This window comes from Rhipicephalus microplus, chromosome 1 (assembly GCF_043290135.1).
Source record: "Rhipicephalus microplus isolate Deutch F79 chromosome 1, USDA_Rmic, whole genome shotgun sequence".
Taxonomy (NCBI): domain Eukaryota; kingdom Metazoa; phylum Arthropoda; class Arachnida; order Ixodida; family Ixodidae; genus Rhipicephalus; species Rhipicephalus microplus.
The window spans coordinates 130,706,026-130,731,742 of NC_134700.1; the positions used below are offsets into that span (position 1 = coordinate 130,706,026).

The following is a 25,717-nucleotide window of genomic DNA, read 5'->3' on the forward strand; positions in this document are numbered from 1 at the left end:
TGTGGTCAGAGGGACGTCGTTTACAGCACGAATTATGGAGAACATATTTATATTAGCTGCACAAGTCATCAAAAAACGATGGCTTATCACCCGCAATCCAATGGACTAACAGAAAGGCTTAAGAAGACCATAACAGACATGCTGTCAATGTACGTGGACGTAATACACAAAACCTGGGACGAGATTATTCCATGCATCACGTTTGCATACAATATGGCAACACAAAAAACTACGCTGTTTCCAGCTTTCCGACTTGCTTACGGACGCAACGTGTGAACCACGCTCGATGCTATGCTTTCGTGTGACCGAAGCAACGAACTTGCTCCAAAAGCTGAGCAATACACTCGATGCACTGAAGAAGCCGGTCAGCTAGCTCGCATAAACACCAGTCACCGACAATATGCAGACGCACGGCGTTACAACCTCCGCCATCGAAAGGTCACCTACCACCCTGGGGACTGAGTGTGGATGTGGATCCCTGTACGGTGACCTGGCTTATCCGAAAAACTCCTAAGCCGTTATTTTGGACCGTACAAGGTTCTTAGACGTGTCACAGATCTTACCTACGAGGTATTTCCGGTCGGCGCGGCGTCTTCTCGTCGACAGCTTCGGCCCGAAACCGTGCATATCGTTCGGCTGAAGCCCTACTTCACACAGTAGCCCTTGTGGTTTCACGTGTTATGACAGGCCATGGCATTGCGTTGCTGCTGCTGTTTGTGTTCTGCTGTGTTTTTATGCCTTTTATTTTTGCGCTTGGCGCAAGTGTTGGCGACACTCCCTTGTTTGCGCTGCGAGTACTAGCACTCTCCCTCTTTTGGTTTTTTATATCTGTGTGTGTGTGCCTTCATTTTTATTCTTTTTTTACGAGCATCGAGTCGATGCTTTCAGGGGGGGGGACTACTACCACATGGTCAGCTTGGGTGAGATCCATGAGTGAAAGAGTACAAAGACGATTTATCAAAACTGCTGCTTGGCCAGTCGACTCAACCAGCCTATTATATGAAGTTTCAAACGTGACAATGTGTCCACATTAACCGTCTGAAGCCATATTATGACCCACTGACCTCTCTCTAGCTCGCCAGGATGGCTACCCCTTGATTAGTAGTGTTATTGTGAGGAGGAGGATGGACACATGCGGAAGCCCATTGCCATCGCCTGGCTCGCTCGGCTGTTCGCTCCCTGGCTACGCTTTGCCTGCTGTTGCTGCTATCCTCCCGGTTGCTGTATACATCAATAAACCCCCGTAACAAGTGGTGGAGATGCTGGGCCGCGACAACCTGGAACTTCGCAGTTGGAAACTCAAGCCAGCCTCTGCAATGCCGGATGAAGTACCAAATCAAGCGCAGCAGCAACCTGCTGTCCTAATGCCTACATTGGTCTGCCCATGCCCATCGCGTCAACGCGACCCACCTATCTTCAGCGGCACAGAAGAGGAGTATGTTGAAGATTGGCTCACCAAATACGAACGGGTAAGCGTGATCAACCGCTGGGATGACGCTCAACAACGTGTTATTTTATTTTAGCGGCGTTGCTAGCGTGTGGCATTGAAACCACCTACATGACTTCCCGACATGGGCTGCTTTCAATACACACCTGACGGAAGTATTCGGGCGTTCCGCTCTTTGCAAGTTTCTAGCCGAGCAACGGTTGCGTGGCCGCGCGCAACAAAATGGTGAAGCATTCACCAGCTACATTGAAGATATTGTCGACCTGCGTAACCACGTTGATCTCGCAATGGCCGATGCCGATAAGATCAGGCATATCTTGAAAGAGATTGAAGACGACGCCTTTCAGATGCTGCTGGCAAAGAACCCACCCCCAGCATCTGAACATGTCAGTCTTTGCCAAAGTTTTGATGAGCTGCGCAAACAACGCACAGCCACGCGCCACTCTCATCCACAGGCGACCTCAATGTCGGCATTTGCTGTTGCTCCTGACAACTCACCTCTGCTGCTACAGATTAAGGATTTCGTCCGTGAAGAAGTTGCTCGCCAGCTTTCGCTGATGCCGCTTGTTGACGGCCAGTCGAATTCCCCGTTGGCGCACGCTCTCCAAAATATCATCAGGTACCAGGTCACCGACGAAGTCCCACCTTCTTTCCTTCAAGCTCCGACTGCGGCTCTCCTGACGCACGCCACAGTCGCTTACAGGCCTGTGCTGCAAGGTTAGAGCCACGTAGTCCGCCTATTTGCCCGCCCGCCCAGTCGTACAGTGCGCACGAGCCGACGACCTTGGTGCACGGAAGACAACAGTCCTATTTGTTTTCAATGTGACCTTGTTGTACATGTAACCCGTGACTGTCGCTTTCGTGCACTGCCTATCTCCAACAGTGGTCGCCCACCAAGGGTCACGTATGTGCCACGTAAACCCCGCCGCAGTTATTTAGACAACTACGAGTCTGATCCTACCTCCTCGACCCCACCCTCCTCTTGCCGCTCGCCTTCTCCTCGCCGCCGCTTCCTTTCCTCCATGCACCGGTGGCGGAGCTCTGTGCGCCAGGAAAACTAAGTAGCGCAATTCAGAAGGTGAGAACTGCGGTTCCGCCGAAATGAATAAGGCCTTGAATTTCTCCCCAAAACGTTATTAAAGTCGCTATAGAAGGAACATGGACGCTATCCCTTGTCGACACCAGTGCTGCCCTTTCAGCGATTGATGCCCGCATTTGCCGCCATATCGCAAAAGTCATGACTCCTGCTTCTGGACTATCCCTTCGTACAGCCAACGCGCTGCACATTGAGCCACCTGGTGCCTGCACAGCCCATGTCGGTATGCAGAATGTTCTTTATGTGATCGAATTCATTGTGTTGCCATCTTGTTCTCACGATGGCATATTAGGGTGGGATTTCTCTAAGCATCGTGCGATCAATTACGCCCGTGCTAAACCCGAGTTGTTCACGTTTTCGACCGACGTCATCAATGACAAGGACACACGTCGCGAAACCACAGTTTGTGACGACACCAATGTGTCTGCCCCGTTTACTGTTCTTGTCTCTACCTCTTGTGACTTTGAAGACGGCGGCTCAGTGCTTTTCGGACCGTCAGCACTTCTAGTTCACCGCCGATAACTGCCATTTTTATTTGTCGTTATCGAGCTTCATTTAGGTACCTCCGTGATGTAAATCACCAATCTATCGCCTGAGCCAATAACTTTGCGCGCCGGAAAACCCTCGGCAAAGCCGAGCCGTTGGCGTCATGGTCGGTATTCGACACCATGGACGACCCCACTGATATGGCCACCCTCAAGACATCAACTCCTCGGCCACTACTACTATCTTTCGCGCCAGCTATAGCCAGGGACCATACGACGACACAACGAGATCAACTTCGCTTGCTCGACGATTTCTCTTCCTCTTTTGACTGCCAAGCAAGATAACTCCGCCACACAATTTTTCACCAACTATCGAAGCCGAAAGAGATCCACCCATTCGACAGCATCCCTATCAAGTATCGGCGAGTAAAAGGCACCTTATCGATGAACAGGTGACTGGCATGCTTAAACGTAGTGTCATTCAACGTTCCGACAGTCCCTGGGCATCACCTGTCATCCTTGTTGGAAGAAAGATGTCGCAGTACAATTTCGCGTCAATTATTGCCGGCTTAACAAGATTATTCGAAAAGATGTGTACCCGCTGCCACGAATTGATGACGCACTCGACTGCTTGCAAGAAGCGGAGTCCTTTTCTTCCTTGGATATCCGCTCTGGCTACTAGCAAGTGTCCGACGGACCGCTCAAAAACCACGTTTGCAACTCCAGATGAATTTATTTATTTATTTATTAGAACACCCTCAGGGCCCGTAGGGCATTACAGAGGGGGTGGGTACAACATTTATAACACACAAGAAAAAAAAGACAAAATAAAGCAACAAGTGTCAGATGCGCAAATCAGGAAGGCAACATAAGTCAACTAAAAATGTATAAGTAAGAATTCAAGCACATACAAGACAAAGATAGACAATGGAAACTGCGTATAGTTACAAGCATTGCTGAGAAATTGCAGTCTTGAATAACAAATTGAATGAATTCACTGTAATGCCATTCGGTCTCAGTAGCTAGCCCACCACCTTTGAACGCATAATGAACGGCACCTTACACAGCCTGAAGTGGCATACTTGCCTCTTTTATTTAGATGATATTGTCGTTTTTTTCTCCAGATTTCTCAACCCATATACAATGGTTGCTTCAAGTATCGACCAGTGTACGAAATGCTGTTCTCTAGCTTAACTTGAAAAACTGCCTATTAGCCGGTAGAAAGCTAACTATACTCGGCCACGTCGTCTTCAAAGAAGGCATTCCTCCCGATCCTGCTAAACTTCATGCCGTATTCGAGTTCCTGAAGCCTAATAACCTCAAAGCACTGCGCACCTTCATATGCCTATGCTCTTATTTTTGGAGCTTCGTTAAAAATTTCGCTACTGTCATCGCACCTCTCAATGCACTCCTCCAAGGCGACTACGAACTATCTACCCGGTCAGAAGCATGTGACGATGCGTTGACGACACTTCGACGCCTGCTTACGTCTCCGCCAATTTCGCGTCACTTCGCTTCAAGCGTACGCGCGGAAATTCACACTGATGCCAGTGGTTTCAGCCTTGATGCTGTGCTCGCACAACGTGACGATGCCAACGCCGAATACGTGGTTGGATCTTCCAGTCGTGCACTCACAAAACCTGAGATCAATCACACCGTAACCAAAAAACAGTGCCTGGCCATAATATGGGCTCTACAGAAGTTTCACTCCTACCTTGACGGTCGTCCTTCTGACGTCCTAACAAATCACCACTCTCTGTGTTGGTTGTCAAACCTCAAGAACCCATCAAATCGCCTCAATCGGTCGGCCGTCCGACTCCAGGAATACGACGTCTGTGTCGTATATCGTTTTCGCCAACAACACTCTAATGCGGGTGCCCTGTCACGCTCCCCACTTATTTCAGACGCCAACGCATCTAGTCGCAGTCACGATATTTCACCATTTCACATCTTGGACACGGCCTCGGAACAACGAAATGATCCATGGATCGCCACTGTTCTAAACTTTTTTTCAAGCCCCCTGACCACCGCGGCTACACAAGCGCAACGCCGCCAGGTGCAGCATTACGCTATCCGCGATGGTCTTTTATACCACCGTAACTACCCCAACGTTATTGGCCATGCCCCGCCATCGTCGTCGCGATCTATATTCCGCTTTCCACATTGACCCTCAGCGTGGCCACGGTGGCTTGTTCAAGACGTACACGCGCTTTCGCCTACGTTATTATTGGCGCGGAATGCACAGATTCGTCTGCAAATACGTCTCCTCCGGCCTCGCCTACCAACGACGCAAACCACTCTCTCACCTCTCCACAGCACCTCTCCAGCCGCTTCCCTGCACAGGCCACCCGTTAGATCGCGACGGCATTGACTTGTACAGGCCTTTCCCACGCACTGGCGCTGGCAACTGCTGAATTGTCGTCACCATGGATCACTTGACAAGATACGCCGAAACCGGTTCATTACCAGCCGCAACAGCCAGAGACGTTTTTTTTTGTTTATATAACGCAGTTTTGTTCTCCACCATGGCGCCCATCGTGAACTGCTCAGTGATCGGTGTCGTGTATTTCTCCCAGACGTGTTGCAATCACTCCAATCTGCATTCAGAATTATTCACCACACCACTACCGCACATCACCCACAGACAAACGGATTAACAGAACAATTTAAAATGCTTGAAGAAATTTAAAATGCTGTGAAAGTGCTTGCATAAGGATGAAGAACGTCGGCCTCGGAAAAGGATTGGCCTACCGCTGCATATGACACAGAAGTGTTGGACTTTGACGCATTGGTGAAGAACTCAGAGCATGTGTATTTATATTGTAGTACTAGGAAATATGTATGTATGTGTGCACGTGGTGCATGCTTTGTGACTTCAACAAAAGAGACATCACAGTCTATAAGCAGCGACTGCCATGGTGGCAGATATGCTGCAGGAGCCATCAAACGGTGTTCGAGAAGAGGCACTCCTGCTTCTTCGGCCAGGCCCCTTACACAAAGCGAGTAGGGCTGCCTAAACGAAGGGTGGTTGTCGAATAAGCCAGAACAAGAGAAGTCATTATTTGTGAAATCAGAGCGGTGTTTCTTGTCTGCCTCCACCTTCAAAAAAGACAAAAAGCACAGGTAAATCTTTGTAGGTGAAGCGACCATTCATTCGAATCCTCGTACAGGCTCTCCACATGGCTAGTTTGGAAAGCACCCGAAGAGAGGTGAATGCCTAGATGGTGGACAGGGTCGAGAATCTTCAAGGTCGATGGTGTTGGCGACTGACAGATTAGAGCAGCGTAATCTAGACGTGTGCATACGAGGCTTCTATATATATTATTCAGATATTTCTTGTCACTGCCCCACTTAGTGCGTGACAACACTTTCAGAATGTTCATTGTTTTTAAGCGCCTGTCTTTTAAAAACTCGATGCGTGGAATGAAGGTTAGTTTTATGCATTATATTAGTCCAAAAAGCTTGTGCTCGTTCTTCACTGACAGAGAATGACCATGCAGGTCAATATCGGTGTCAGGATGGAGGCCCCTCTTTCGGCAGAACAAGGTGCATGTGCTCTTTTGCGCGTTAAGTATAAAACCATTCTCATCTGCCCATTCAGATACTTTGTTCAACCCTAGTTTAGCTTGACGTTGGCATGATGAGATGTTGCACGACTTGAAACTATTCTGCACATCATCGACATATATGCAGTAAAAGATATTACATGGGAAATACAGGTTCAAAGAATTCATTTTAACTATGAAAAGTGTGCAGCTCAATGCACCTCTTTGGGGCACTCCTGTTTCTTGGACAAATATTCGAGATAAGACAGGGTCAACTCGGACACGGAATGTCTGGTTGGACAGGTAGCTTTCGATGATTGTCAGCATTCTGCCCTGCACACCTAAATGTGACTGGTCTCGCAATATGCCAAAGCTCCATGTAGTGTCATATGCCTTTCCTATATCGAGGAACGCAGAAAGAAAAAATTGCTTATGAAAAAAAACGTCGCGAATTTGTGCTTCGATACAGACAAGATGGTCAGTGGTGGACCGAGCATCTCGAAACCCACACTGGTATGGGTCAAGTAGGCCATTAATTTCAAGGAAGTGCATCAGGCGCCTGTTAATTATTTTCTCAAAGACCTTAAAAAGACAGCTGGTTAACGCTATTGGCCTGTAGCTGGAAAGTGAGGCCGGGTCCTTGCCTTGTTTTAGAATTGGGTTAACGATAGCTTCCTTCCAGGCTGAAGGTAGCTCGCCGGAAGACCGTATCGCTTGTGCAGATAGAGCAGAGCTTTCTGGGTTTCAGTGGGCAAGTGTTTTAACATTTCATATGCCACACGGTCCGGGCCGGGGGTAGATTTATTGCACCAGGTAAGGGAGACTTGTAGTTCAGCCAAACGGAAATGTTCATTGTATGCCTCATGTGTTGTGGGTTTGCGCTCTAATCTCTGTTTTTCTATTCTGGTTTTGTATCGTGGGAACGCTTTACTATAGCGTGATGAGCTGGAGACCTGCTGGAAGTGCTCCCCAAGAGTGTTCACCTCGTCTTCCAAGCTCTCCGTTTGCGTGTTCACTAGAGGAAGTGTGTGTACTTGTCGTTCTGCTACCTCACTATGTTCCAGACTCTCGCCTCATCTGTGTATGAATTATTTCTTGTATAAGAATTTATGCCAACCTTCTCTTCTCGCTTTTCGGCGCACCCTCCTTCCTTGCGACTTGATCTTCTTAAAGCTTATAAGATTCTCGGCTGTAGGGAGTAGGCGGCTGTAGGCGAGTGTAGCGGCTGCAGGACCTTCCATGCCTCATTTTGTTCTTTGCGCGCATTACGGCAGTCGTTATTCCACCATAGGACTCGTCGTTTGCCTGACGGCCCACATGTCTGTGGTATACATTTCGTTGCAGCATCAATCAAAAAGGCTGTTAGGTAGCTCACAGCAGCTTCTACGCTTATCCCCCCCATGTCAGTCCAAGTTAGGAGAGTCATTGTTTGATACTGTTCCCTATCGGCTTTGTTGGTGAGCCATTTGGGAACCTGTGCAGGACATATATTTGTTATTGATGTGCTGATATTGATAGAAAAATGGGCAGTACCGTATGAATTATTAATGACTTCCCATTTAAGTAGAGGCCGGAGTGATGGGGATGTTATGCTGAGGTCTATGTTTGAGTACGTACTGTTAGTGATGTTGTAACATGTTGGCTCTTTCCGATTCAGCAGGCACGCACCAGAAGAAAAAAAGAACTGTTCAATCAGGCCACCTCGCGCATCGAAGTGAGTCACCCCATAGGCTACTACGAGGATTAAAGTCCCCTAGGACGAGATAGTTCTGGAAGTTCAGCTATTAGCGACTGAAACTCGTGCTTAGCAGTTGATGGTGGGGCGGTATGTATATACTGCAGATTGTTACAAATTTGTTGAAGATGACAGCTCGGACAGCTACTGCTTCCAGGGATGTCTGAAGGGGTAAAAGTGTACAGGCTGTTCCTTGATTAACGATTATGGCAACACCACCGGATGAGGTGACTGCATCATCTCGGTCCTTTCGAAAGATACCGTAATTTCGAAGAAAGTTAGTGTGTCTTGATTTTAAGTGTGTTTCTTGCACACACAGCACTTTCGGTGTATGTTTGTGTAAAAGTTTTTGGATATCCTCAAGGTTCCTGCGCAGGCCTTTCATGTTCCACTGTATTATATGTGTCATATTATATATGTGTGGTGCTGTGTGTACAAAAAGCGCCACTTCAGGTTACAGGGTCTTTTGGGGGCCCCGTAATTTGACAATTTTCTATCTGGGCGCGCTCCAAAGAGTTGTACCTATCCGTTGGCGTCTGAGGTGCCGGAGGAGTGGGACTTGTATCCATCACCTCCTGTGAGGTGGCGGATGGTGCCTGATGAGCAGGCGCATTCACAGAAGTCTCGGACGTAACTGCAGGTGCGGTGGTCCGGGGTCCAGCAGACTCTGAAGTCTGCTGAACCTGTTTGGCAGGAGGCGGAGCAGCACAGGCTACTCCAGCCTTGGGCGCAGATGACGCGACCACGGTCACACTTTGTGTTACATTCACAGACGCGGAAAGATGTGGCGCGGCACCCTGGCGCGGCACATCTGCAAAAGAAGGAGAGTGATTGTTATGGAGGGAGAAGTGCTGGCGCACCTCTTGAAAAGACAGATTGAATTTAACTTTGAGTTGAAGATATTGTTTTTCCTTTTTCTAGGACGGGCACGTTCGCGAGTAGGCGGGATGGTCTCCTTCGCGATTTGCACAGTGGGCTGCAGCAGTACAATTGTCCGATGGGTGTTCGTTGGAGCTACAGTTTGCGCAAGTCGCGCGTCTTCTGCAGCTTTGCGATCCGTGTCCAAAGCGCGGACATTTGAAATACGTACGAGGATTTGGTACGTAGGGCCTTAGTCGAAGCTTGCAGTAGCCGGTTTCGATTGAATCGGGTCAATCGCTAGCACCAAAGGTGATAAATATATGTTTCGTTGGTGTTTCTTTTTCGTCTCGTCGTATTACTATTCTTTGAACCTTCACTACATTCTGATCTTGCCAGCCTTCCAATTATTCACTCTCTGATAATCCAAGAAGGTTGTCATCAGATATGACACCGCGGACTGTGTTCGAGGACCTTTGGGGGCCTACGGAAACTGGGACATCCCCAAACGCTACCAGTTTACGTAAATTGTCATATTGCAGCTCGTCGCGAACCTCTAAAAGGAGGGCGCCGCTTCCCAACTTGGTTACACGATATCATGGGCCGATTGCTTCTGTGAGTGTTTTTGAGACAAGAAAGAGTGAGATTACTCGGACTGTTTTGTTTTCTTTCTGGCTATGTACGACATGAAACTTGGGGAAAGATTGCTTTGGTTTTGAAAGGAGGAACGGGTCTTTGGTGCGCCACCTTTTCGGGTGGCGATCAGGAAGAGGAGGGAAAATGTTAGCCATACAGATTGTTTAAAGTTCGGCGGTGATGGTGGCCACCCACAACCGAGCCCAACAAGGGGACACTACAAGGTTGAATAGTAAACACTTGGAGACGCCAGCCGTGTATCACCGCTATCACCGAATATAACTACTCAAGGTTGGGTAACTACACAAGGTTAACCCTTGCCGCCTGGAGGATGGAAGGAAACAGAAGTCAGGAGATGACAGGAAAGATTGAAAGAGAACAAAAGACGAAGATCAGGGGAGAGAGAGAAATAGGAAAAGACTACTGCCAGTTTCCCCTGGGTGGGTCAGCCCAGGGGTGCCGTCTACGTGAAGCCTGGGCCAAAAGTGTGTGTTGCCTCTGTCGAGGGGCCCTAAAGGTCCAAACACCCAGCGTCAGCTCAACCCCCAGGATCCCCTTTTTCCCGGACACGGCTCCGGCACGCACAGCTAGGCGTGGGAGGAAGCCGAAACCCCCCCGTTAGCTCGGGTCCGTGGCGTCGCTACACACCAAACGCCTGCTTACGCAGACGCCCCTGCAGGGATTGGACACCCGTCGCGAAGCACAGAATCAAAACAGAGCTCAACGAAAGGCCTATTTGACAACATGCGTATTGAGTTTCCCGCAGAGAACACGACGCCATCCACCACCAAGTTCAACAATTCCTTGCTGATGACATCATTCAGCCATCTACAAGTCCATGGGCATCATCAGTTGTTTTGGTGAGAAAGACGGCACATTGCGTTTCTGTATTTATTATCGCAAACTGAACTCCGTGAGAAAGAAATATGCTTATTCGCTTCCTTGCATCGACGACTCACTCGGCCGCCTTAAAACACCCGATATTTTCATTTATTATTATACGCAGTGGTAATTGACAAATTGAGGTCGATGAGCGTGATTTGGAAAAGACCGCTTTCATTACTCTTGACGGGGTCTTCGAATTCAACAAGGTGCTTTCTTTTGGACTCTGCTCTGATTCCGCGACTTTTTAACGAATGATGGACACAGTTTTGTCCGGTCTCAAGGGGCAGTCGTGTCTTGTCTGTTTAGATCACGTCGTCGTTTTTTCATCGACTTTCTAGTAGCATCTTCAGCGTCTTCGTGCAATGTTTGAGGCGCTCCGAACAGCTCAAGCCCGAAAAATGTCACTTCGGCTACGAGGAGCTCAAGTTTCTCGGCCATGTCGTCTACAGTGAGGAAATTCGCCTAGACCCCCAAGAAAACACTGGCTGTCACTACTTGCACAACTCCAGTGAACAAACACGATGTACGCCGTTTTCTGGGCTATTGTGCATGCTATCGTCGTTAGCTTCGAACTTTTCGAAAATAGCAGAACCCTTACACCAACTCATGAGAGACAACGTTGCTGTTGTGTGGGCCTTAGAACGGCACGAAGCTTTTTGCGAGCTACAACGATGCCTCGAGTCTCCTCCAATTTCGGGTAATTTTGACAAAAACGCCGCCACTGATGTGCATACAGATGGAAGTAATGTCGGCATCGAAGCCCCCTTTGTGCAATGGCACAAAGGGGACTTCGTGGAATTCTTCACGAGCCACGTGGAATTCTGAATTCCATGTGGCTCGTGAAGCACGAGCCACGTGGAATTGAGAATGCTCTGGCTTTTGGCCCCGCTGGACGCAACAGCCGCGACTCCACCTACCCCAGAATCCCGAATAAACCTGTGACCTCGGCACGGGTTCGTCGCCACGGTCTGGCCGTCTACTATTCCTGAACTATGGATTTTCAATTATGGTTTCAACACCGGCCGCTACTCCGTGCACCGTCGCATTCACTGCAGAAACCTGCTCCGCTGCACACTCTGTCCTAGGCAATCCAACGACTTCAGCCAAGCCAGCTCAATCGCCTGCAGAGTGCACGCCTGTACTAACACCTGTGAAAGCCCGCGACGCCACTAAGCAGAGGCCCCACATGACCCTAACCACACAGTACGTGTGGTTAGGGACTCATCCTCACGGCGCCTTTCAAGCGCTTACCATACTACGCCCGGCCAACATAACGACGAAGCCCGAGTTTCTAGAATCAACGACCAGCCCACATGGAAGCATGGTACTCCGTAGTCCACGCTGGCCATATATGCGTATTTCGACTCAGCGATGACAAGTGGCAGCTATGTCACTGCAGACTATACGGTTGCTGAAATTCCGCATGCCGTGAAATTTCCTGTGGACCACGTCTCGCATGCTGCCACCGATTCCGGAGACATCACCATTCATTCAAACCGACCATCCACCACATGCATACGGGTTGCAATTCCCAGGTTCGGAATCTTCCACCAGCCGTCAAGACACCGAGGACGTTCTCCCTGACAAGGAACATCGCCGCCGACCTTCCGGCAAGGTCAAGACGCTCGGCATGAAGGATTGGTGTCCTTCCTCTCACCCCTTGACTTCTCAACCTATATACTTACTGCATGACTACTCAGAAGACAGCACTCTACAGTTCGGCACCTATGATTGGTATCCTTCACGTGACGTAGACGCAGCGCCTGGACTGTCTCGAACGGGCCAATATGCTGGTCTCAATGAATGCCTTCCTGAGTCGCCTATCAGTAAGCGTCTGTCCATGGCGGGACCCGGACACCTGTGTTTGATAACGGCAGTTAAAAGAAGCAGTAAAACCAGCTTTTTGGTGCCAGCATTGGGAGACTTCCGACGGCCTCTTCATCATTGTAGTCTGTGACGTCAGAGTTCACGGCACTTTCCATCGACATGCTACAGGCTTGAGCCAAAGCGCACCACCTGAACTTTCGTGCAGAGTCAAGCAGCGCTGGATACGTGAACGCAGGCGCTATGGGTCATTGTCCTCAGCGCTGTGACCGATGTCTCCTGCTTACAAGATTCTGTGTTTCTATTACTGAGCCTGTCCTAGGACACCCAGAACCCCTCGCCCACAATGATACTCTCAGCCTCGACCTCTGGAGCATTTCAATCATCCGTTCAGCTGACCAAGGACTCTCTCTGGACCTCTCACCCGACATTATACGGACTATCGTACATGCGTATAGCATTTGTTTCTTTAGTTTCTCTTTATATTGTCACGTTGCACCGTAACTGCAACCTCTAGATAACGGCACACAAGGACGTCAAACTGATTCGAACAACGGCAATACGACTTTGTCGTTTTTCTCGTCACGCGCATCTTCGTCCTCTTTTGAAGAGCGGCACATACAAGCCTGCCAGGATCTGTGGAAATAATACTTCCAGAACTTGTACTTGTGGCATTACCCCATTCCCAAAGAACGTCATCCCTACTAGTGTCATTACCCATTCCCAAAGAACGTCATCCCGATGTCAAAACATAATTACCAGATGAAAAGAAAACACATACGATAAGCAGTACACAATGGGGTATTCATAATCACTCTAAGTCTACTCAAGGGAGTTGGACGAATAGTCAGCATTTGTAAAACGGTTTCATCCCCGAAACACGGACGACGTGTGGCTGTTGTGAACGGTGAGATTGACGAGCCATGTCCTCGTCAGGAACCTCGTAGTTCACTTCGTTGAGACGACGGAGAACTCTATAGGGGCCGAAATAGCGGTGTAACAACTTTTCCGACCGGCTCCATTGTCGAATGGGAGTCCACAACCATACTCGTTCTCCGGGTTGGTAAGAGACATCGCGACGACGAGCATTGTACCGCAGTGAGTCGATGCGTTGTTGCTTACGGATTCGTTCAACTGCAAGCTTGATTGATATGTGGGGTTTTACGTCCCAAAACCACCATACGATTATGAGAGACGCCGTAATGGAGGGCTCCGGAAATTTCAACCACCTGGGGTTCTTTAACGTGCACCCAAATCTGAGCACACGGGCCTACAGCATTTCCGCCTGCATCGGAAATGCAGCCGCCGCAGCCGGGATTCGAGCCCGCGACCTGCGGGTCAGCAGCCGAGTACATTAGCCACTTGACCACCGCGGTGGGGCATCCACTGCAAGCTTACGAGCTGCCTCTGCCAGTCTGATAAATTCGTTCGTCTTGACACTAATCTAGTGCCTGTCTGGTAGAAACATGGCATCCAGCCTTGTAGTGACCTCCCTGTCGTGAAGCAACCGGAATGGTGTGAATCCAATTGTTTCTTGCACAGAGGTGTTGTAAGCAAACGTGACGTAAGGGAGGATGTCATTTAAGTTTTTGTGGTCTCGGTCATGTGTGTGTGTGTGCGTGTGTGTGTGTGTGTGTGTGTGTGTGTGTGTGTGTTTGTGTGTGTGTGTGTGTGTGTGTGTGTGTATTATATGATTGCTCATCCTAGTAACATATCATCAACACAGAAGAACATAGTAACATCAAGTTTGCACTTCACACATGAGCAGTATTTGGAGTATATCATATATAAACAAAACAAAAGTGCATATGAAACGGCAAGTTGAACCGTAAAGGCTGCTTACACAACTACTTACAGCCCATAGAAGTACATGCTGGTTTAAATATTCTTCATAAGTCATTTGAACCTGCTATACATGTTCTTTTTTTCTTCCACTCGAACTGAAACTAAGACTCGGTGTTAGAAATGTCATGTGCCACCATATAGTATTCATGACTGGTCACCACAAGAAAAGAATATTTAAGGGCATCAGTGTTGCATTTGTATCGTACTAATGTGTTTCTATTTTTCTGACTGATGCCTTTTGTTTGCCAATAACAAGCACAGTTTTAAATGTACGTTTTAAAATGACTGGGCCGGAACTGATAAAAAAATAAAACGTGCCTTTTCCGCTTGTACTTCTTGAGTAAAAAGTCCGCAAATACTTTTAAGGTTAAAGGGTGAGTTCTCACGCCTAAATATGTTGTGGATAAATCGTGCAGCCTTGCTCTGTATTGCTTTTGTATTTATAAGTTAGTGGCGAGGTGAGCAAACCAGACTTTACTTCTGTATTCGAGGACCGGTATCATGAATGTTTCATTTTCTAGGGGTTGTTGAACCAAGGGGAACAATATATATATAAGGGAAAGAACTGTATACCTAAGGGCTCGTTTTTCCGTGTTTCTGACACAATATTAATGAGATCTAACAGACAGTAATGCCGAAAGTGTATAGAGGAAGTTATTGGAACAAATAGAATGTCAATAAAAAGAAAGAAAAGTGGGTGAAAAAATAGCCAGGCGTGAGCAGGAATCGAACCTACGGCCTTTGAATAACGCGTTCGATGCTCTACCACTGAGCTACCACGTCAGCTATCCCCCCAGCAACTTTATAGGGTTTATATGTGAATTAAACGTGGGAGTGTCATTCAGCGCCACCAGTAGCCATGGCGGCGAGTGTGGCACACTCTTTTGAACCTGTTTGGCGTCACGTAGCACGTGAACTGACCCATAGTCCCTCGTAAAATGACCCAGCTGACCCATAGTCCCTCGTATACAGCCTAAAGGCACTAAGTCTGCCAGTACGAGACCCTCGTTAATGAATAAGGAAAGAATTGAATACCTAAGCTCTCGTTTTCCCGTGTTTTACACAATATGAATGAGATCTAACAGAAAATAATGCCAAGGAAAGTATAGGGGAAGATATGAGACCACATTTTAATGTATATATGAAGAAAAGTGGGTGAAAACATAACTTGCCGTGGGCAGGATCCGAATATATATATATATATAAATATATATATAAATATATATATACATATATATATATATATATATATATATATATATATATATATATATATATATATATATATATATATATATATATATATATATATATATATATATATATATATATATATATATATATATATATATATATATATATATATATATATATATGTGGCACAATGGGAGCGTTGTCAACAAGGATAAAATATATTTATTTCCCAACAGTTTCGGGAGGGGTCGTCCTTTCTATCAGGGGATGAGTATAACTCATGCCCTGATGAAGGGAGGACCCCTCACGAGACTGTTGGGAAATAAATAGATTTATCCTTGTTGACAACGCTCCCGTTCTGCCGTTTCCCATACCTTCACGAAGACTAACTGGCCCATTGAATTATTACTCCCACTATATATATATATATATATATATATATATATATATATATATATATATATATATATATATATATATATATATATATATATATATATATATATATATATATATATATATATGTGTGTGTGTTTGATGCCTGATTGTTCTATTTTTTTCTCTATCTTCCTCTCCATTTCTTTCCCACTATTTCTCCCCTTTCTACGCAGTGCTTCGTTCTCACCCCTCTCCTTTCTCACCTTGTCACCATATCATCTCTTCTTTTTCTCTCTCTCTTGCTACACTATTGCACTGAAGACTAGAGTATGCTCCACTAGTGGCCCGAGATTGCCTTGTTGGTCGCACGCGATTGCAATCGGGTCAAGGGTACTCGAGTTCAAACCCTGTCTCACGAGGAATCCTTTGTTTGCCACAATGTGCCTCTTTCTTTGTATCCCTTTCATTTTCTCCCTCCATGTCTCTTCCTGTCTGTCTCTGTTCTCATTCTTTCAATGATCAGGCTTATAATAGGCCATGCCCGAGAAACCCGCATACACTCGAAAATATACGGCAGAATGGCGGAAAGGGACAAGGTTAACAGAACCATTCCACTTGCTGCTGGCGTTCAACTGGAAACGTGAGAGGGCTTAGCGTTGTAACAAATGCCTCGCTTTATATAGGCTACAATGCATTGGCGTTTTATTTATTCGCTTGATCTGCAAGCAGCACCCCAATTACGACTTTCAGTGCAACGCAGGTTGGGGTGTCCTTTTTATTTTCGTTCTATTTTGATAAATTTTATTTTTATTCATTCGACACAATCATAAATGAGAAATAGAAAGAAACAGACAAGAAAAGAATTATCGGACACGGTAGCAAAATGCTTCCGCCAATTTTCGCAGTCTGGCCGCACACTTGTGGTTGTATACTTCTTCTCGGATCTTTTTACCTGGCATGACGCTTTGACTCTAGAATTTTGAAAGAAAGGGGGTAAAATACGAAGTGAGGGGTATTGTCGTATATATACCAGCACTATCGGTTAATGCCGACACACCGACCGATCTTTGCCTGCAGTGCAAAAGACCACTCTCGGATAATCCGCATCACCAGCCAACCTAAACGGGAGAAAAATGAAGACCTCGGTAAGACACAAACTGTAGAATCGATCGTGAACGCCAACCCTTGTTCAGCTAAATTGCATGCAAGCGTGAGCAGAATTTGAAAATAATGCTTTATCTTAACACAGAATTTTTCTACCACATCAGTTCAAGTTGGTTGTAAAAAAAAATGGCAAATCCCACGCACACTGGGATTGGATCACATGCGAAGCACGAATGATAAATGTTGATACGTCACTTTCAAATCAGTACAACGTTACGACGTGAAGGTAAATGATGCCGTACATGACTTCCGTGCCATGATTATCATGCTTGCATGTGCCTTTTACCTTCGTCATCTATTCACGTCATGTGATACCAAATTTTGTGTATGTGGAGCAAGGAGATTATGGCATCGGCACTAGACACGCCAGAGGAGAGCTACTAAGAGAATTCGCAGAACGCAATAATTTACGGATTTTGAATACCTTCTACCGAAAACGAGAAAACCGCAAGTGGACATGGAGGAGCTCTAATGGCGAAAATAAGAACGAAATAGACTTTATAATGACTGCACACCCAGGAATCGTGCAGGATGTGGAAGTGGTTGGCAAGGTACGATGCAGTGACCATAGAATGGTACGGTCTCGAATTCGCCTAGGCTTGAAGAAGGAACAACAGAAACTGATACGCAAGAAGCCAATCAATGAGCTAGCACTGAGAGGGAAAGTACAGGAATTCAGAGTGTCGCTGCAGAACAGGTACTCGGCTCTTAGTGAGGAAACCAACTTTAGCGTAGATACAATGAATGATAATCTGACGAGTATCATTACGGAGTGTGCAGTAGGAGTTGGAGGCAGGGTAGTTAGACAGGACACTGGCAAGCTTTCCCAGGAAACAAAGAACCTAATTAAGAAGCGTCAAATCATGAAAGTGTTAAGTACAACAGACAAAATAGAACTGACAGAGCTTTCGAAGTTGATTATTAGACGTAAGGTATGCGATGTAAGAAGGTATAACATGGAGAGAATTGAACACGCTCTGAAAAACGAAGAAAGCGTCAAAGCAGTGAAGAGGAAACTTGGGATAGGCAAAAGTCGGATGTATTCACTAAGGGACAAAGAAGGCAAAGTAACTACCAATATAGATAGGATAGTTAAAATAGCGGAAGAGTTTTACAGAGATCTGTACAGTAGCCGAGACAACCACGACCTTAATACTATAAGAACTAGCAGTAACCCAGATGACACACCACCAGTAATGATAGAAGAAGACAGAAATGCTTTGGAGAGCATGCAAAGAGGCAAAGCTGCTGGTGAGGATCAGGTAACATCAGATCTGCTGAAAGATGGAGGACAGATTGTGTTAGAAAAACTAGCCACCCTGTTTACGAGGTGTCTCCTGACGGGAACAGTACCAGAGTCTTGGAAGAACGCCAACATCATCTTAATACATAAGAAAGGAGATGACAAGGACTTGAAGAATTACAGGCCGGTCAGCTTGCTCTTTGTAGTATACAAGCTATTTACAAAGGTAATTGCTAACAGAGTAAAGAAAACATTAGAATTCAATCAACCGAAGGAACAAGCAGGATTTCGAACAGGCTAATCAACAATTGACCACATTAACACTATCAATCAGGTAATAGAGAAATTCTCAGAGTATAACCAACCACTATACATAGCCTTCACAGATTACGAAAAGGCGTTTGATTCAGTAGAAATATCAGCCGTCATGCAGACACTGCGGAATCAGGGCGTAGATGAAGTATATAAAAACATTCTGGAAGAAATCTACAGGGGATCAACTGCTACCATAGTGCTTCATAAAGAAAGCAACAGAATACCAATAAAGAAGGGTGTAAGGCAGGGGGACACAATCTCCCCAATGCTATTTACCGCGTGCTTACAGGAGGTTTTCAGAAGCCTAGAATGGGAACAGTTAGGGATAAGAGTTAATGGAGAGTACCTCAGTAACCTGCGCTTCGCCGATGACATTGCATTGCTGAGTAACTCAGGGGACGAATTGCAACTCATGAATACGGAGTTAGACAAGGAGAGTAGAAAAGTGGGTCTTAAAATTAATCTGCAGAAAACGACAGTAATGTACAACAACCTCGGAAAGGAGCAGCGCTTCGAGATAGGTAATAGTGCACTTGAAGTTGTAAAAGACTATGTCTACTTAGGGCAGGTAATAACCGCAGAGCCGAACCACGAGATTGAAGTAACTGGAAGAATAAGAATGGGGTGGAGCACATTCGGCAAGCACTCTCAAATTATGACAGGTAGATCGCCACTATCTCTCAAGAGGAAGGTGTATATCAGCTGTATCTTGCCGGTACTTAGCTACGGAGCAGAAACCTGGAGACTTACAAAGAGGGTTCAGCTTAAATTGAGGACGACGCAGCGAGCAATAGAAAGAAAAATGGTAGGTGTAACCTTAAGAGACAAGAAGAGAGCAGAGAAGATTAGGGGACGAACGGGGGTTAAGGATATCATAGTTGAAATAAAGAAGAGGAAAGGGACATGGGCCGGGCATGTAGCGCGTAGACAGGATAACCGATGGTCATTAAGGGTAACTAACTGAATTCCCAGAGATGGGAAGCGGGTTAGGGGGAGAAAGAAGATTAGGTGGGCAGATGAGATTAAGAAGTTTGCGGGTATAAATTCGCAGCAGCAAGCACAGGACCGGGTTAACTGGCGGAACATGGGAGAGGCCTTTGTCCTGCAGTGGACGTAGTCAGGCTGATGATGATGGAGCAACCGAAACAGCCGCGCGCACGCAATGAGCGTGGTCTGTTGCCATGTTCTTACATGACACGCCTGTCAGGATTATCATGTTTGCACCAGTCATATATTTCATCATTCATTGACGTCACGCAACAACAAATATGGTATATGTGGAGCTAGCGAAACGGCCGCAAGCAGGTCATGAAGGGCCCAATATACTCCAATGTAGCGTTGACGCGCGCGCACACTGGGCACAGTGACGCCATGTTCCACCGAAGTGGTTGAGGGGTAGAATGCTTGCTTCCATGTTAGCAAAGCGCGAGCACCCTATAATCTGACACCAGGAGCGACAAGCGCCCGTCTGCGATGCCCGACGGCAATCGACACGAAATGCGGCATGGTGCATTTCGCCCCGATGCGTTACCCAGATAACGTGCATCTCCCTTTTTTCGTGGCAGAGGGACACTGGACGCGCTGAAACGCGCATACGTCAAAGCAACGCAGCGCGGCGTGCGCCTGCGAGTATATGGCAAGACCGGCGCCTGGAGTGGTAACGCCAGCGTGACGCGACAAAATGAACGCCGGCGAGCACGCGCACCGCGTGACGTCGAAATGTATTGGCGCCTTGACTGTGGCACGTATACATGTTCTCACATGACACTCATCTCATGATTATCATGTTTGCACCAATCACATACCTCCGTCATTTATTGGCGTCACGTAATACTAAATTTGGCACATGTGAAGCTCGCGAAACGGCCGCGAGCGCATAATCACTGTGCCATGTAGTTATGTTGCTACATGACACGCATGCCGTGATTATCATTTTTGAATGTGTCATTTACCTATGTCGTCCGTTCGCGTCACGTAATACCGAGTTTGGTAGATGTGAAGTTAGCGAAACGGGCGCCAGCCCACCATGAGCCCATCATGAGTCTACTCAGATTTGGGTGCACGTTAAAGAACCACAGGTGGTCGAAATTTCCGAAGCCCTCCACTACGGCGTCTCTCATAATCATATGGTGGTTTTGGGACGTTACACCCCACATATCAATCAATCAATCAATCAAGCCCATCATGAGTCATGTTGTTACATGACACGTATCACATGATTATCATGTTTAAACTAGTCACATACATTCGTCATCTATTCACGTACTTTAATACCGAGTTTGGTATATGTGACGCTAGCAAAACGGCCGCGAACACATAATGAGTGTGGCATGTAGTCATATTGTTACATGACGCACATGTCATGATTTTCAGGTTAAGGTCTGTCGCTTTCGTTCGCCATGCAATTATGCGATACCATATCAGTTTTGCAACTTGACATGTGAACGAAACCACCACAAGAGCTGCGGGACCATGAAATGTGAATCATGACGTTCATGACCTAAATATCATGATTTTCATAATATGACTAATCAAATATGTTCTTCATACAGCCATGTTAGGCCATACTAAGTTTGGTATCGATAGCGTTATCGAAACGGCCAGGAGAGCTAAAAGGCGTAGGTGGTTACATAGATAGATAGATAGATAGATAGATAGATAGATAGATAGATAGATAGATAGATAGATAGATAGATAGATAGATAGATAGATAGATAGATAGATAGATAGATAGATAGATAGATAGATAGATAGATAGATAGATAGATAGATAGATAGATAGATAGATAGATAGATAGATAGATAGATAGATAGATAGATAGATAGATAGATAGATAGATTAGATAGATAGATAGATAGATAGATAGATAGATAGATAGATAGATAGATAGATAGATAGATAGATAGATAGATAGATAGACAGACAGACAGACAGACAGACAGACAGACAGACAGACAGACAGACAGACAGACAGACAGACAGACAGACAGACAGACAGACAGACAGACAGACAGATAGATAGATAGATAGATAGATAGATAGATAGATAGATAGATAGATAGATAGATAGATAGATAGATAGATAGATAGATAGATAGATAGATAGATAGATAGATAGATAGATAGATAGATAGATAGATAGATAGATACGCTGAACGTCCCCGAAGTTTGCTAAGAAATGCATCGCATTTAATAACTTTGTTGCTCATAGTCATCACTACACTCATGTACAATTCTAAATTTTACATTTGTGGAACGAAGAAGCTTAGGAACGCAAAGAGTTTCAAGAAAGCAGGGATCAGTCATGTAAAGTCAGATAACAAATGTTTAGACTAGACTATTCAGAAGATGCCCCTCAGCATAAGACATGACCAAAGCGAAATGTTGTCGTACTTCTATGTTGATCTCATTACGAATTTCATCCAATGCATTGTTTCTTTTTTCCTGCGCTTTGCACAGTTTCACAGTGCAATATTGCAATGCTCGAAGAAACCAAATCTTGTTTTGAATGAGAAAAGACTGAGTTTGTTTTGAATGAGAAATCTTGTTTTGAATGAGAAAAGACTGGGGGGTGGTGAGGGCATTCGGGATAAAATACGCTTGGAGTCCAAACAAGCACACACCAGAGAAAAATTCGGGACAACGCATGGGCACTTGCATTATCTTGACTGCTCTAAGTGCCTGTGTTCGCACGCCCACCGCCTTTTATCATGAACCTTATTTCTTCAAAAGTACAGATCAGGAAAGTGCAAGACCTAAAGTCGCACATCATTTCGCCGAATGACCTGCATAGCCGCGATCTAAACAGACATCGACACAGCGATCGAAACATACATACATACATACATACATACATACATACATACATACATACATACATACATACATACATACATACATACATACATACATACATACATACATACATACATACATACACACACACACACACACATATATACATATACATATACATACATACATACATACATACATACATACATACATACATACATACATACATACATACATACATACATACATACATACATACATACATACATACATACATACATACATACATACATACATACATACAGACAAACAGACAGACAGAGAAATTCACTGAGGTCCTGAGGAACTAGCCAGGAAGGACCCGCTGGGGCCCTCGGCTCACCGCTGACTGCTCCCCTGTTTGAATCCGGAGGTCATGCCTATCTACTCTTCCAAGGGCCACTGGACAGCCATTGATTGCATTCTCAGTACAGGAATTTTGATGGCTTCTTTCCACTTCTGTTCGCTACTGTGTAACATGCCCCGTAAAGCAGGACAATGTGAGAGCTTGTGCGCTAGAGCGCTAAAGCTTTTCCCGTAATCCGGGCACTGTAGGTCAATATCGCTGCTGATCCGGCTTAGCAAACCTCTTGAGGGATATTACCTCGTCTGAAGCACATATAAGGGTGATTGCTTGAGATTTGTATAGTTATGAGCATAGAGACGGGAAGCGCCTGGGTTGCTTTCTATAGTACGAGACGATCTCGCAGAAGGATGATAATAAGGGATATCTGTACTCCACCTTCTCTGAATCCAATGAAGCCCCTCCGCCATCGCGGTGCGTGAGTACCCTGCGCACGACGGTGAGCCACCTCATTGCAGTCCTGGTGACCCGACAGCACGTCGTCGCCCATGTGAGCAGAATTAGTACTAGTGCTTGTCTTGCTTTTCAGCAGCCCTGCCGCCTCTCTAGAAACCATTCCTGAGGTCAAGGCCCTGCAGCTGATCGACAGTCAGTGCAGATATACGACCGTCTAGAATCATGCATTGCCAGCCCAACCACCACCTCCATTTTTTTTCTTGTTGTGTCTGCATGGTTCCTGGAACGCCAGCTCATTTGCCGGTTCTAGTGCTTAATCTCGTGTTTACACGCAATGATAAACAATATATCTAAGGAAGTTAGCCTGGGATAAATGCGCGCGTAGTCCATGACTACTACCAAACAGTACATGTACCCTCAATATGAATTTTATGGTTTTATTCTGTGCTGTAATATAAGTCACATTTCCGTAGATTCTCTATTTTGAATCGGAGAAAAAACGTTCAGGTATCGGTACAGGAGTTGGCCAACAACGTAGTATGTCAGTGTTGATACAATGCGCATAAACACTTGTCGGGTCAAGTGAACATATTTTATCTTTTTTAGCTGTCCTTGCTGACCCTCTGCATCATGGTTGCGACCGCTATGCCTGGATACTACGGAGGCTATGGAGGCTACGGCGGCTATGGCATTTATGGTGGCTACGGTGGTTACGGCGGCTACGGCCACGGCTACGGCGGATACGGTGCTTACGGAGGATACGGTAGACACGGCCACGGTTACTACGGAGGCTATGGTGGATATGGCAGCTACGGAGGTTATGGAGGATACGGTCACGGCGGCTACGGTCATGGCGGTTACGGCCACGGTTACGGACACAAAGTTATTAGCTACGGACATGGTCACGGTGGCTACGGTCACGGCGGTTACGGCCACGGATACGGGTACAAAGTTATTAGCTACGGACACGGTCACGGTGGCTACGGTCATGGTGGCTACGGTCATGGTGGTTACGGCCACGGATACGGATACAAAGTTATTAGCCACGGACATGGTCATGGCTACCACGGCTGAAATGTGTCCTCTTGTGTATAGAAATAAATTGTACAGTGAAAAGGTCTGCAACTTTAACAAATACTTCATGATTTCTAAGGGTTCATTGTACGTGAGTTTAAGGCACTATGCTCGCTCGCTATGCACTTGGAAGCACTGAGCAAATGGCGCAGAATGCCGTCCGTCAGAACCCTATCTAAAAATATGAAATACCGGAAAAGCTGTTGTCGCGTGGTGTCAACATTTCGTCTTGTCTTCTATCCAGCAATTGCCTCGATGAAGACAACAGCCATTTCCCAAACGTTGCCAGAAGTGAAAGCACTATTCAATGATATTCTACAAGCTCTAGCTGAGGCACTCCCTACAAAATTACGGTTGGTGGTTGCATTGCACAATTTTGTCGTTTGAAATGTTTGCAGTGATACCTCCTTTAACTTATTCTCCCCCCGATCATCTTTATTGCGCGCAAGGAGAGTTCACACGCCATCGAAGCGGCACTAGTAAATGAGAGCACGCAGCCCCGAGCGGCCGTCGCCACAGGTTGTCTACTTAAGTATTCCAAGCGGCTGACCACAAGACAAAGCCGGCCGCACCATGAAACAGGGCTGAGTATTTGTTCTTTAATAACGCCTGCTTCCTGATTATGTCGCGTAAAATTATACTAATGTACTGTATCTGATGTGAAGCACATAATGAATGGCGCGGCCACTATCTATAGGCTTATTCATTCATCTCTGTCGCATTTTAACTTGTTAGCCAGTGAGACAATGCGATTTTTGTTTTTTTTTTTGTTACACACAATTGCAGAGAACGGGCTGTCTTTTATTTCAATCGGAGAGATGTAAAAAAAAAAGTTTGAAATCGCCTTTTTCAAAAAGCTATCTTCAAACTATGGCGTTTTCGGTAAGCGTCGTTTTCTTACCGAATAATTTGGGACAATCGTTTTTATGCGAATGAATGGACGCTTTGTTTTTTTTTTGCTAAGAAAATGCACATGCAAAATAAAATAGGTGACGAGCTTTATTACGGTTATTTTAAATTGCATGCAAAAATAAATTTCGCGAAAAGACGCAATTTCTTCCCTTTACCATATAGCATTTTTTTCTCTCGAAAGGCCTTCGACCGCAGAGAAAAATAAAAAAAAACTCGTAAAAACTAATCACGCATGTTCTTTCAGGAGAATAAATATTGTAATCCACACTTTCGCCATTCTTTTGATAGGTGTACTTAAAGTTCAGGCATGGCGAAAATGACGAAAAATTGTCTTTGTGGCCGAAACTTTCACTTTTATTTAAGGGAACACAAAATTCTTGGCGAAGATAGCTTTGAAATTGATATTCTGGGTATAGAAACTGGGCCCACAGTATATTTTATCGATTTCGAAAATTGTGACGAGGAACATGTCCCTCTGAGGCAAGA

At 45.9% G+C, this 25,717-nt stretch overlaps 1 protein-coding gene across 1 annotated transcript; it reads left to right on the top strand.

Moving 5' to 3' along the window:
- The first annotated feature begins 16,990 nt into the window (after positions 1-16,990).
- On the top strand, positions 16,991-25,256 carry LOC119178386 (uncharacterized). Its single transcript, XM_037429590.2, has 2 exons — positions 16,991-17,073; positions 23,852-25,256. Exons 1-2 carry the CDS (start codon positions 17,062-17,064, stop codon positions 24,317-24,319), a joined length of 480 nt encoding a protein of 159 aa, XP_037285487.2. The 5' UTR covers positions 16,991-17,061; the 3' UTR covers positions 24,320-25,256.
- Positions 25,257-25,717: the final 461 nt, after the last annotated feature.